The sequence below is a fragment of the Styela clava genome, chromosome 1 (assembly GCF_964204865.1).
Source record: "Styela clava chromosome 1, kaStyClav1.hap1.2, whole genome shotgun sequence".
Classification (NCBI taxonomy): Eukaryota; Metazoa; Chordata; class Ascidiacea; order Stolidobranchia; family Styelidae; genus Styela; species Styela clava.
In genome coordinates, this window is record NC_135250.1 from 25880271 (window position 1) to 25895150 (window position 14880).

Consider the following 14880-nt stretch of genomic DNA (forward strand, 5'->3'; position numbering starts at 1 on the left):
CTCACATTAAAAAACATTATTATGACATAACATATTCTGTTGCCATGTCGTTTTATTACAGCTTTGATTTGATATTTTAGGAGAATTTATATTTTGGAATTTTCCAAATAAGATTTTGCGGATAGTCGACATAATGTCATGGCGGATTTTCCAGTTGCACAAAATACAAAATATGACATTAGAATGTTTTAATTTTTCAATGCACTGTCCATGAAATACGCCACTGCACACTTGAAAAAATCTTCCTATTGGGTGTTGCGTTTTAAGTAATATACCCAATTACCTTTTTGATCTTGTACATTTGATAATGATGGCATGGAAACTGGAAGCTGGCTACTTCTGGAAGCAGATATTGTCGGAATCAGGGTGTCTCCCATTGGTGCTCTCATATGTGAGTTTGTTTTCAGGTCTAGTAGTCAAATTTTAGTCTTTGTTAATACAACCAGGGCAAAATGTGATTGAACTAGTTTTTCCCTTCATGGTTATGTTTTGTATAGGCCTAGTACCGCCTGGATCAAATTCATAGGAAAAAGTGTATTTTAGAATTAGGGCATGGAAGAGGCAAATGATTTACCTGATTTCACCGTTTTGATCGCTTCCCGTGAGACGTTTTTCAAGGCGGTATCAACATTTTCATAGAATGTTTTGACTCGAGTTATGTAAGGTTTATTTCCAATTACTATCAACGGACCGCATTCATATTGGTGAAGTTGGTCTTCTGGATTGAATGTCACATCTTCAGTATTCCCATATTTTCCACCACCTTCTTCAAAGACTTCTACTTGGAAGGTATTGATGAAATAATCTTGTTGATGGCCAGAAAACGACGGTTGATTCCATCGAAGGAATAACTTCACGAAATTGTTATTGTCAGTTTTGAAAGATTCTTGCAAATTTTCCACGGTACCTTTATAGGAAAAAAAGGGGAAAATAAAATAAAAAAAAGAGTGCAAACGCACTAATTTCTGGGGGAAACAACTTTTCATCAAGTCACCTTAGTAAAAGTAAGATAGTAATATTTGACTCGGGAAACATATTTATATGTGTAAATGAAATAGCGTGGGATGGAGCATAATTAGCAGGATCACACAAAAAGTCAACAAATGTAGGTCTATTTTTAACAACAGATTAGATTGATACAATGTTTGGTGATGGCCCCAATACATAGAATGAGGTTGGTAACTTGATATAAATAAATGGCCAAAATGCATATACAGCAATTCATATATATATATATATACAGAGGGAGAGACCAATATGCATATACAGCTCGCTGGAAGAGAACGGAAGGGGCCAAAGTCAGATTTTTTGAAATTTCACTTTTTTTCATATTTTGGGGTTTTGAGCCATGCTCAAGATGGTATTCTTGAATTCCTAAATTTCTCAATAAAATATTTTTGCTGAGCTTCGAACTAAAAACAGAATAGGCCTAAGTTCAAATATTATGGATATCAGAAATAAAATGTCCGAAACTTACATCCCTAAGAATTTGTTTAGTGCAGCTTAGGCCTAAGTCACCTTGTTTTACCCTGCATCCCATACAAAAAAATTCAGAAGTTGTTAGAAACGGAATGAGCCAAAGTCCTTTATGGGGTAAAAACAGAAAGGAAGTGTCAAAAAATATTATTACAGAGATATTCTCATCCACATTAACCCTCTCCGGGCCCCTTCATCTTTTGGCAGTGGGAAAAACATGATATTTAGTGAAAGCAATACTTTTAGGTTATATAAGATAAATTTTTAAAAATTTTCGACACTCCGACTCCCTGGGGGGATTTACCGGATGTTGCACTAGTGCAACTTGTGCCCGGAACGGACTAATTCTAAGATATCACATGTATGTTGTTCAATCTGCAATACTTTGTAACGTGACCAGTATGTATAGCACGATGGTTGAAAATATTAATGGAAATGTCAACCGTTTTTCATGGCTCAATTCAAAACTTCAATTATAATTTAAAGGCGCAATGAATGTAAATAAATGTCAATATAGAGTTGTCCCTTGACACTTTCGTTTACCTATTTCTTTAAAAACTATTTTGAAACTTTGAATTTCCATGTATATATTAAAATGCAAGAATATAGAAAATCTAGATTTTACATCGAAATAGTTTTGCATTTACTTGCTGTTGTGTATTTTATCGGAGAAAGAATTTTTAGCGTGAGAGTCATTTTGATTACGCTACACTGCGAATAATTAGAAACCTTTTTTTGTAGCAGAAAAATCGTTGGCAATTTGTGTGTTTATTATATACAGGTCTACGATTTCGATATTTTTTGGACTGTATGTCTTCTCTTTTGCTTCAAACTTTCGTTAGAATTTATCGACCGGCCCTGCCCCCACTCTGGAAGACGCTATAAAAACACGGCCAGCGGTAGTTTTCTGCAGCATTTGTGTTCAGGCCAATTCCATTTTTGTGTATACATTATTGTTTCGCTCAGCAATTAGTATAGATTGGTTCATGAGTGGTTTGCAATACCTTTATGCAGGGGCGGACACTTTCCATAATTTTGGGGGGGCGAACTTGGATCGCCTACCGAAAAACACCGCGCCGTGTATCGTCACGTAACAATAACCTGTCGATGTCATTCTCAAGTATTAGCATGTCAGTTTGCTACTCATATATCGATTACCTAGGCTGCTTTGCTCGGACACGAAACTTGCGCGTCACTGAACCAATTTCTTGAATTCCGCGAGAATTAGCCCACGGCTCTTGCTAACATACAGAAAATAACAAATTTGAGGAGTCGTATTAGGTTATTGTTTCAATTCCTAGTTCTGCATAAAGCGCACTAACGCCGTTTCGTGAAATTAGAAATGCAAAACAAAGTAACAAGCTATTCTGCGAATTTTTTTCCTAAATTTTACCATGGAATTATCATTTGACTATAGTAGAATTGCCATTATTGCCGATTTATTAAATCATCATTTGAACTCGAAATAACATTCAGGATTCACGCAATGACTTTGCAGGGTTTTTATTTATAATTTAATACGAAAATAAACAGGCACAAGTTCAGGCGCGCAGCCAGGATTTAAAAAAAAAAGGCGGGGTCAAAGTCGGAACTTCCCACTGCTGTCTGCAACAAGCACCGCGATTACGCGCTCAATAAAAGAGCCGCCTATTTGAGCGTATAATGATTTTTCTGTCGATCCATGACAGCCACGCGATTCTAAAATGTCCTTATATATTAAATTGTGTGCAACCTAACTCGCGGTTGCGACTTCTTACGTCAAAATAAAAATATTACTAAACTTAAAGTACCACGGCGATATGTGGACATAAAAATATGAGATAAGCTGCCTGATGTATTTAATTTTGATACGTATTTTTGCAATCTTCCGAACTCGTTTTCGTCGTTACAAAAATCTCGATATCTGATATAAAATCCGATATAGTACAATTTTAATTCATACAATGAAAATAATTATAAGGTATACTAGTAAATCAAAAATACAAATACACCGCCTCGAAATCCACGCGGAACAGTCGCCGCGATTACGCCACTTGTTAATAGAGCCGACTTCATCAACGAAAAATGATTTTTCACTTGTGCAAAGTAATCAATCAAAGACCGATACGGGCATATTCAAAATGTCTTGATTCATTAATTTAATTGTCTTCAATTTAAACTGCGGTTGAGTCGACAAAACAAGGGCCACTCTAAAACACGACGGAAAAAACCTTTCGAAAAATCCGTAAATTTTCTGTCAATTCTCACGTAGTAAAAGTTATTTCAGTACCATAAAAATACATAAATAAATACAAAAAGTGATCGAATATACTTTAATTATCTTTTATATCATCACAAACCGTGGAAAAGTCGCGTTCTCAGCTTTGTTTAATGTTAACACGAAAATTTTCGACGTCAATTTTAAAGTAATGGATAAAAAGGCAAATCCCGCTCACAATTGACCGTGTTTCGATTTTAGTAACGAAATATTTTTAAAGGTCAAGCAAACATGATTTGTGCCGTTGGCACACGGAATTTTGCGATTTTCGATGCCTAGAAAAGCGTTTTTAGACTGTCGCGGGCCTCAAAACTTATATTGTTCACAGTTTTATTTTTAGTATTTTATATTGCCGCTTTTCAACTTTTCGACAAAGTAAATGCTTTGATCTTTGCCCGCAAATTATGCTGGGCCTTGCACGAAATCCATAACGTGAAAAGATACGTCCAGCGGTGAAAATTGTTTAAAACAACTTTAGATCTAGTTAATTTTTCAGCGATAATAATTAATTGTTGTAATGAAACACAGTTTGCCTCTTTCATTTCTTTCGCAAGTGCCAACAATAACACTATTGAAAGATTTTGACAATGAGAAAATCATATTAAATTGTACAAAAATGAGTTAGTTGTGCAAAACCGTGGCGCGTGATCGGCGGTGCGTTTGAAGACGGAGTATTACCCGTGCGGGCGCGCATGTTTCACGAAAATGTGAGGTGCTCCGAAGGCGCATTATTGTAAGAAAACAGTTATAATATCGGTAACTATTAACCGTTTAATGGCGCTTGACTATCGCACTTTTCGGAAATGATAATTTTGTAGGGCGGAAACAACATGTATTAAATTTTTTTGCGAAATTATTGGGGGGGGGCGACCGCCCCACCTCGCCCCCCCCGGGTGTCCGCCCCTGCTTTATGGTGTTGTCAAAAATTCCGAGCAGAGAATAACTGTGCTCCCCTGAACGTTGAATTAGCTTTCTTTTTATCTGAGCGAATGGTGCCGGGCTTTCAAAACATATTCGGCGTCAGAAATGGTAATATATATTTTTAGCTTAAAATTGGGACAATTAATTTATAAACGGTGACAAGAAAGATCAAAGTCCATCGTAATAAAATCCCGTGCTCAATCCGATATTCGACAATTCGTTAAAATTATTCGATTGGATGAAAATATACTACCTTATTTTGCCCACCCTTCGATCTGTAATTACGCCAGTAATCTGGCGAAACGCATGTTAGTCCAAACACGATGCAATGAAACTTAATAAAACCTCCATAAATTTAGTAAATTGCACTACTTCACGAAAGCATGGTGGAATTGACGATTATTTTATACCTTGAACACAAAAACGGTTATCTTTCACGGATAGTTTCTCCGGTCTGAAAAGTCGAATAAGTGTTTCGACATAGTAAATGCTATGATCTTTGCTATCAAATTATGCTCGGGCCTTGCACGAAATTCATAACGTGAAACGTTACGTCCTGCGGTAAAAATTGTTTATAACAACTTTAAACCTATTTAGGGTTTTTAGCGATAATAATTAATTGTTGTAATGAAACACAGTTTGCTTGCCTCTTTCATTTCTCTCGCAAGTGCCGACAGTAACACTATTGAATGATTCTGGCAATGGGAGAGCATATTGAATTGTAACAAAAATGAATTGGGTTGTGAAAAAGTGAGAATACGCGTGATAATGATAAGGGCGTAACGGGGGAGCAAAATCGAAGCGCGTGATCGGCGGTGCGTTTGAAGACTACGTATTACCGTGCGCCGCGCAACTTTTACCATAATGTGAGGTGCTCCGAAGACGCTCTCGTTTACATTAATGTAAGAAAACAGTTGTAATGTCGATAACTATTAACCATTTGTTCGCGTTTGACTATCGCATTTATGAGTAGAAAAGGTTCGTGTTTTGTGATAGGTGTGTCGCGAATATTGCAAGAGCTAAATAGTGTGCCGCGATATAAAAAAGGCTAGGAAACTCTGACCTAGATTTTTTCCAATTCACATATACTTAGTTCGACTTTAGTGTTAGATAGTGTTAACTAATATAGTGTTAGACCTATTTTATGGGTGCCGCTGCTCGATAACCGGTACTGGTTTCCCGCGTCTCCTTCACCCTGAAATAGGACCTATTTATAATTTATTGCAATTTGTATGTTTGTGCCTATTTTCAGTAGGGTGAAAAATAAACTACTGATTACTGATAGATGCTTTATATCTGCGCTGATATTACATGAAATAAATACGTTGACGATTTTATTGTCATGCAAGTTGTTTCAATCTTTACTTAATCTCGAAAAATCCCGGGATTATACGGCTCAATCCCGGGATATCCCGAAACCGGGTTAAACTGGTCCCGAAATCCCAACCCTACTCATATATACGTATAGGTGACCGTACATTTGAACCCATGTACATTTGAACCCATGCGTATATCCACGGGTTCAATCTACATGCGGGTGCTAAAACCCATGGGTTAGGGTTAGTATGGGTTTAACTATCCGTGAAACAAAAAAAATTCCATAGGTAGCAATAGCAGTAGCATACAGGTGCAATTGTCATGGGTTCAAATGTACGTGGGTTCAAATGTAATGGAACCATACGTATAGGCCCACCCAATATACATATGCAGTCATTTAGTGATGCACATACGAAGAAAATTTCATATGCATATCCAGCCAACTCAATATGTATGTAGCGTCACTGAAGGGATGCACGTACTAATTTCAATGTCATATGCATATACAGCCAGCCCAATACGTAAATGCGGCCATTTGTGGGTGTACATCACTGCTGAAATATGTATACTGAGCTGGCTGTATATACATATGACATTAGCTAGCTGCGCATTTATGTATATTACGTTGACTGCATATGTACGGCATCACAATATCGCTCTCTCACACACAAGATAATCTTACCAAAGTCTGGTGATCGATCAAATGAAGTTGTAAGTACATTGTCTGCAAATATACGAATAGAAACTATATTAATTTCACAATATCTTTTTGAATTCGAAAGCACGGTATATAGTTATATTTTAATGTACATTTTATATAATTTCATATTTCACACATATATATAAATATATAGTCTAATATAAAACACAGCAAGCACAATGGGTCTCTCTACGCGGTATTATTTATTAGTGGCCAAAACATTGTTTCAATTACAGTAATCGAATTTGAATTTTACCTTGAAATTTGAATGTGTTTGTTAGTGAATGAAACCCATCTAATGTTAAGAATAAGTAAAAATAGAATTAGAGCCTATATCATATGAATCACTCACGCTGAATAGTCGATTTGCTCATGTCGATATTTGCAGCACCGCTATTGATATTAAAGAAGTGATGCCCTCCAGTTGATTCTGAAATAGAAACGTATCGTTTCTTAGCTATAAAGTTCGTTTTCGTCGATGCTCGCACGACGCATTAGTTGTTATTAGTGGAGCGGCTATTTTCAAAAGGGACAAAAATTGCAAGCTTTTTGACAAACATAAAATATTTAGTCATTGTAAATTGAAATTACGACGAGACCGGATTTCTTGTGAGGTTCCGGATCAATGAAATATCTTGCTGCGGATATTTTAACATATTTAGAAGATTTTATAATATCTTCATTGTTGTTGTTTGTGGACTACTAGAGCGTTTTATTCTCTTCGCCATTCTGTGGAATTACGGTAGTTGTCGATGAAAGGCGCTATTCATTGAGTAATCCTTTAGTAAATGTACGACGTTGTTCATATCAAACAATACCCTGTAGCAACCTGGACACGTCTCGTTGAACGTCAATTGTAACTCGTGACGTTAGTTCTGGGCGTTTTACCTGTTCTTTGTATGTTTTTGTGTCAACTTTAGGCAAATATTTGTTGTTCGCTCAAGCTTGCAAGCCCGATGTTTCTTCGTATTGTTTCGCATGAATCGCTTCTACCAATATACAAAAGTTTCTCACCTGGTGTTCGCGTCTGAATGAAGTTGCTGGTGCTCGCGAGACATTCCTCGTGATCTTCGTACACAGCTGTCACGGTTATCTGATACTCGGTTTTTGATTTGAGAAATTTCATAGTGGTTGACAACTCTTCGGTCGTTTGTTCTCTGTTTGGCCCGTCGTTGCATATGGCACGAACGCTGTAACGAAGTAGCCCAGTCGTTGATGAGGGCTGGTCGAATGAGACGTCGATCCATCGATTCGGAATCTTCCCCAATTTCAATTTCACGTCTCTGGCAACGCGTTCGCCACCTGCACATATGAAAAGAAAAACGAATCAAATTGAACAAAATCTTCGTGATTTGCGGTAATGTTGATTAAAGTTCAATTTGTGTTTTATTTCGGAAAACTATTGAATTTCGTAAAAACGCGAATGCCAAACGCCCCAATATGTTTCCCTCCTCCCGCAACTTGCGAAGAAAGAATAAGGACAGGGGTTAACAATAACAAGCTACATTTTGTTTTCACACTGATCTAAAAAAAATTCAGTTCAAATTTTAATTTCATGATAGCTCACATTCCGAGGTTGGCTCAATAAAAGTAGTAGTAACAACATTCTCGAGCAAATAATTGAGTTGATGTGGAAAAACCAGGTCTAGTCTTCTTCTTTTTTTCTGAAATCGGTCTAGTTCGACATGAAAACGATCTTATTTCTGTGAACTTAGAAATAAGAAGAGACTTACCCAGGGTAAATTCCTTTTCGAATTTATGACAAATTTTTCCATCCTCGTGGAGAATAATTATTCTTACAAAGTAAGTTCTTCCAATGAATAGATTATCCAAGTCTACAGCAATGTTCTGAGGATCGTCAAATTCGTTAGTTACGTCGAAACCCTCACCAGTCAGAGTTAATTTGTATGTGTGCCGATTCGTGCACGTATTCGGGATTCCGGTGAATACAACCTTGTTGTCCTTGTCAACGACAGTATGGGTGAAGGTATCTCCTGAATAGAAATTTTACCAAGCAATTAACAAACAAACGCGCTTACTCTGAACGCAAATAGTGAAACTTAAGGTTATATGACAGCAGGTTTTTTTTACTGTTTTTTTTTGCTAGTGATTGACTGAATCCGCGAAGCGGAAAAGGCAAGTAGTCAGCGTTGGCACAATTTTCACAAAACTAACAAAATTTTGAGTAACAAAACGTGTCCCCGGAACTCAGGGAAAAAAAAAATTAAGAAAACTTTTTAACTAATGAAAGATTTGAAATTAATTGGTCCAATAAAAACAATTTTTCTTTCTTAACAAAAAACAACACAAGGAGGACATTAAAACAAAAAAATCAACTTCGTATCCAAAAGTTACGTACCATCCATTTTGAAGCTATTGAGGTCAAGTGAATTGTTTTTGCAGCAAATACATAAAGGATTTTCTATTTAACCTATCGATATATTTTCGTCTTCTGAAAAAAGTTGTTTTTTACATTTCAACAATTTTTTCCATATCAAGCTATCAAGAAAAGTTGATTTACATTTTGAACAAAGATTTTATTATACTTAAGTTAACATTGGACCGAAAGATTAGAAACCGAGAATTTTAAGAAATTTTCTGGAGCAAAAGTTTTGGTTTCGATTTGAACAACAGAATAAAAGCTCGAGTGAAATGGAAGAACCAAAAATGAAAATCTAACAAATTAATTTACGATAAAAATGGCAGATAAATAGCCAATAGAATTGATAAAAACATCGCAGATATTATATAATAAAGCATAAAACGAAAAAATACGCTGTGACGTCAGAGGCTCGATGCAGACCAATTGGATCGCAAACAACAAAATTACTTAATCTTAATTGAGCATTCGGGCGCCACAAATTTGTGGAAGTTATATTATTTCTCTGCCTTTCTGGGCGGCAACCAACTAGCTTAATCTTAAGCACATTGTACACGATCTGAGGGGGAATTTACGTCGAGTTTTATAGCGGATTGAATGAGTTGGACTTATGTAAAAAGGACTATAAAAGGGTGGATTTCATCTAATTCCATATCACAATATATATAGTGAAAAAAAGATGTATTGCTACATATTGGACACAACCAAAACATCGCACCGTTTATGATAATTTAGACGTTGTACAATGACGCCGAAACCATAATGCAGCGTCATTTGGTAAATAAACACAGCTTGGAGCTGAGCAGTTTGGCATTTCGTTCGGGCTAAGCGTTAGGAATACGCTCGCCACCGCACCTCTAATTACTCTTCATGGGTTCGCAGGTTCGAATCCCATGCAGGGGTGGTTATGTGCGAGAGGATTGCTGGACTCCTCGCCGTCGTTGGGTGGTTCACGTAACCGCTGGTCGTTTACGGCTCCCTCCACAACCAAGTCCATGCTTCCGAAAACAAACAATATAACTAATCCCATACCCGACTTGGAATGGTAACCGGACGAGAGGCCGTGGTTCGCCATATGAATAAGCCGTCTTATCGACTTTCCTCTCCCCCGGGATAAATATGTAAATCCTAATCCTATGAGGTTTTCACGAACGCAATTGCCAAAATTTTTCTATCGAAATATTAGTGAAAATATAGCGGGTGTTTCAACAGGCGGTATGATTACTTTAAACGCAGAACATCATGCATGGTAACAATTTGAAACGAGACTGACAACAACAGCAACAACAATTATTCATTTTGCCACATCGTGTTTAAGTAAAATTGCCGTTTGGTCCCATCGTAATTTGAATAGCGTCCTCAGCTGAGGGCAAGTTAAGCCGTGAAAAATGGGAGCGAATAAATTGTTTGTACGGGCCACAAACAATATTTAATCCATATCCCAGGATACATATTTTATTATCCTCAGAGTTATACAACGAAATAATTGTGTTAAGTGCGTGTAATCCTATATGCTTTTATTTGTATTCTCTTTTGTGCACGGCATTTATAAAATTTCGTCGTATTGTTCATATTGAGGTGTTGCTTCAAAGTGAATCGCGTCGAAACAATACTGGTCTACTCTATTGAGCCGTGACAAATGGGGACGAAAAAATTGTTTGTACGGGCCACGAATAACATTTATCCATGTCCCAGAATACATATTTTATTACCCTCAGAGTTTAGGTGCCTGTAACCCTATATGCTCATATTTGTATTCTCTTTTGTAAACGGTTTTTATCAAATTTCGTCTTATTGTTCAGATTGAGGTGTTGCTTCAAAGTGAATCACGCCAAAACAATACTCGTCTACTCTGAGACTAACGTCTTTTAATTCTTAATAGACATTTCTGAGCAAGATTTGACCTCTCTGTCTTCACAAACTTTTTCACAAAGTATACTGAGAATCTGTTTTCAGTATCACAAAGTTGCGCATACTCACTCATATGCACAGGTTAAGAATGCATATGCACATTTAAGAATCGCGGAATTAAATAAATATTGAAAACGGTTAATATTTCACACCCACTGGTCAGGATTTGGTCGGCGGCTATTGCTACAATAGAATGAAAAATACACGGTTACGTGACATTTTTGACCATTGCGTAAAATAGAAAATTCCAGTTATAGACAATAAAGCATGGATGGCGAACCTTATTCAATAGATGAGTCAAAAAAAATACTATGTGGAAAAAAGACTAGATTTTCAATCAACGAAAAACTTGGTTTTATTTTAAGATGGTATTTACACATGAGTTTACACATATAGTTGAGGCGATTTCTGATACTCGATTTAATAAATTCATACGCGGAAACATGGAATCGCATGTATATTAATATTCGAAAAACGTTTATAATGCTACGCAAACGCTCTGAGAATATAGTTTTCGATCGGCTTCAGTATCGATAAAACTTAAAACTAGCACCATACTGTTCCATCGTTATGCATGCAATAACAGAATAAACTGTAAGGTTCTCGCCTAACTTCAAATATATTATACCGCCCTCTTTTATTCAAGCACTTCTGAAAATGAGCCACTGTAAAAAAACAAGTCGCGAGTAATGGCAGTTTATTATCAACGAAAATACATTTTAGCGAAGATTTGGGATTTGGCGGGCCAAAGAAAAATATGGTATGTCACAAACGCGGGTCATTGGTTCTTCATTCCCATTAATGGGTGAGATATTTCAGCGACAACAGGAAATCCCACGAGTTTCAGAAACTTTGTATGATATAAAGATTTGACTGTAATACCTTTTGTCAAGTTTAATCCACCGATATGGCGACTGGTAACCTGTGGCAAATACTTGGCAAAAGATAATTTCAAATTCAGAAATGTTGCAATGATAGCAAATAGCATTTAACTAATTCTAAATCAGTGATGAGCTGCAGGTTACCAACATATGATTGAAAAGCTCATCGCAAATGCGACTTGAATAATGATTGAGTAATATTTTCAATATGGCGTACTTTCACAATCAATTGGGTAGGTAATGTAGAACCGCAAAGATTTCAGTCCTTTCAAAAACAACGTTATCAATTACTGCTTATTCAAGGTCTTGTTCGGAGCAAAAGACACGAACAAGCGTCTTATAAACAAACTACAATTATAAATTAAATTGTGGGTAAGTAACAGAAAAAGTTTGAAATTGGAATTTTTAACAGGTGTTCACAACACGTACCACGCGTTTTTTCTTGACTGAGAAGACATATAAAGAAAATCCGACATTTTATTGCCAAAAAACTAAGAACTGTAGTGGGAGATATGTGTGTTTGTCTTCCGTCAATCTCTAACACAATAGAAGATGCGCCTCGAAGTAAGCCCACATATCATATTAAAATGTCATACATAGGACTTGCAAGCTACTTACAGACAATCTTAGATAATCACCTTTTATTTACTCATTATTGCCCTAGATTTGAATTTGATAGATCTTTCGGGTCTTTTTTAGAAATCCCCCATCCCTAGGATAGAAAAATGTTACACGGTTCAAAAAGGATTGAAAATCCCAGAGTCCTAACTTATTTACTGAAATCACATGCGCATTTCACCTATAACTGTATGTTTCTGTGCCCTTTCCACGATATGGTACCAGGTATTTTCGTTCAAAAAAGTAAAAGATCTCAGTTCTTCAAAATATGGTAGTAGCAGTGGTTATTGTAAAGAAACTTGTGCGGGGTGAAGATGGCACAAGAAATAGTTCGAATTCCTGGCATCTAAACTTGGTCCTAAACCATATGCCAAAACTAAACTTGCACGTATGTTTCCGTGTCATAGGGGAAGGTTGGGACACTTTTTTTCTTTTGCATATTTCGAGCCGTTAATTCTGCATATTCACCTAAGTTTGCGGGACTAATGCATAGAGGGGTAAATGTAGTTTTTATTCAGCGACTAAGAAATTTTCTTGCGACACACATTTTACTACCAAAATGCTTTGAAAAACGTCTGTCAAGTGTCCCACTGTACCCCACTTGTGGGGCACATTCGGACAGACCCTGGGGCACAATGGGTCATTCTGTCGAAATTCAACGAAGTATTCCCTTAAAAATAAGCAATTAATCAGCATAATCGTCTAAAGAACAGGGAGACTTCAAATTTGCAGATTTAATATTTTTAAAATCAATGTTTAACTGAAATACTTCAGATATTTTAACAAAAAAATTCGCAAACAAATTTGATTATTTCCTTCCTCGAATCTAAATCTGGAAATATTATTGATTCTCGAATATATTCCATATTGGGCCATGGGTCGAGAGAAACCATAATATTACACAAAATATACCGCATCTCTAGGTCTCTAGGCAGTTATTGTATTAAACACTGTCGAATTGTGCCCTGTAGGGCATGTCCCACTGAACCCCGGTCCATTGTTCCCCATAGGAAACAAATATTTTCAGACCATCCCACGGCGAAATTCGGAAGGGACATCCACTCGACAACGTTATGAATATTTTACAATGCACTATAGCTGAAAAATATCTGACGGTGGTTTGTCATGTTGGAAAGGCTAAAGTAGAAAAAAGAAAAAACTGGGATGATGAAATTTTAGTTTCAACCTCCCAAAACCACTTTCACCCCATAGCTTGCGCCGCTCTACCCGTCCGTCCATGTCCCAGCGTGCCCAACCTTCCCCTACCCCAACGTGTCACAAATAATCTTTCTTAGCTTTGCTATAGGAATTAATATCAAACTGCTAATTCTACTTCTTTGTTTTAACTCTCAATCCAAAGCTCTGAGTCAGACCAATCTCGGCTTGAAGTTCCGCTTTGCTAGAATAGAAGATAGATTCTTACGAAGTTCTGTCGCCTCCCGGTGATTATTAATTTTGCTAAGTCGCCCATGTTGCGGCCCGAGTTTGTTCAATTGATAATAATACAGATGATGGTCATTTTGGACAGAAATGAATATTCAGATAGTTTTGTTATTATCTTGTGGTTTTTGTTTTAAAAAATTACTTTAGAATTTCCAAGACTGTGTTTTTCGCTAGAAGGCTACTACTTTTATTGCCGTGATGTATGGACTTGATATTGGGGTGCCGTAGCCTTACGAATCGCCGCCATCTTGTTTTACTCTTTCTGCCAATGGTCGAGGTAAATTTCTCAATTTTTTTTTCATTGAAGCCATATTTTTTCAACACAACTCTGACATATGACTCTTTTCTGTATTGATTTATTGATGAAAACGTGTTTTTTTATTGTCAATGATGTATTCTTTGTTTTCAATAATTTAGGTGTCTGGAGGACCTAAAATAATAAGAAAGTTACATACAATTTCATACCTTCCAAGTATTCGAGATTCGACTCGAAAAAAACGTTCGATTCGATTCTGAAATCATCAGGTATTCGAAAATGCCCAGCCCTAGCCGTAACCAGCCAGCGGTTTCGCCCCCATAATCATCTGCGTAACCGTAGGACGGTTTAGCACACCAAAGGAACGTGCACTTGTTCCCAGTCGCTCGAGCACTTTCCCAAGTCTTTGCCGCGAATATTTCAGTAGCGATACCGATAGTCCCGGATCATTTGCCAACAGGTACGGAGCCAAGTAAAATTTAATTTTTCATGTTTGTAAAAAAACAATCATATATATACTATATTCAAAAACTAAATAATCGCGCAGTTTTACTGTGGAAGGGCGAAGCTGGTTTTAATAGCTAATTTTAAATACAGGGAATTTTATTAAAGGAACAAATATTATTACTGTAATTCATCAGAACCTAGGGGGACGAGGGCCTCCCATTGAATTATTCGAGGCATAATTGCTTTTGTCCTTAATAATATTTTGCGGGATTC

At 36.8% G+C, this 14880-nt stretch overlaps 1 protein-coding gene across 1 annotated transcript; it reads right to left on the reverse strand.

The window, feature by feature from the left end:
- Positions 1 to 68: 68 nt before the first annotated feature.
- LOC144425643 (uncharacterized) lies at positions 69 to 9158 on the reverse strand. Its single transcript, XM_078115056.1, has 7 exons — positions 9031 to 9158; positions 8405 to 8665; positions 7686 to 7973; positions 7024 to 7101; positions 6654 to 6695; positions 575 to 907; positions 69 to 409 (listed from the first exon to the last, which is right to left on the reverse strand). Exons 1-7 carry the CDS (start codon positions 9035 to 9037, stop codon positions 246 to 248), a joined length of 1173 nt encoding a protein of 390 aa, XP_077971182.1. The 5' UTR covers positions 9038 to 9158; the 3' UTR covers positions 69 to 245.
- Between the last annotated feature and the right edge of the window lie 5722 nt (positions 9159 to 14880).

Bases quoted from the DNA above. Each gene is read 5' to 3' on its own strand.
- LOC144425643 (XM_078115056.1), bottom strand. The intron at 7,974-8,404 runs GTAAGTCTCTTC...TCATATGTGCAG, and splicing joins CGAAAAGGAATTTACCCTGG to GTGGCGAACGCGTTGCCAGA. The intron at 6,696-7,023 runs GTGAGTGATTCA...GTATATTTGCAG, and splicing joins GAGCAAATCGACTATTCAGC to ACAATGTACTTACAACTTCA.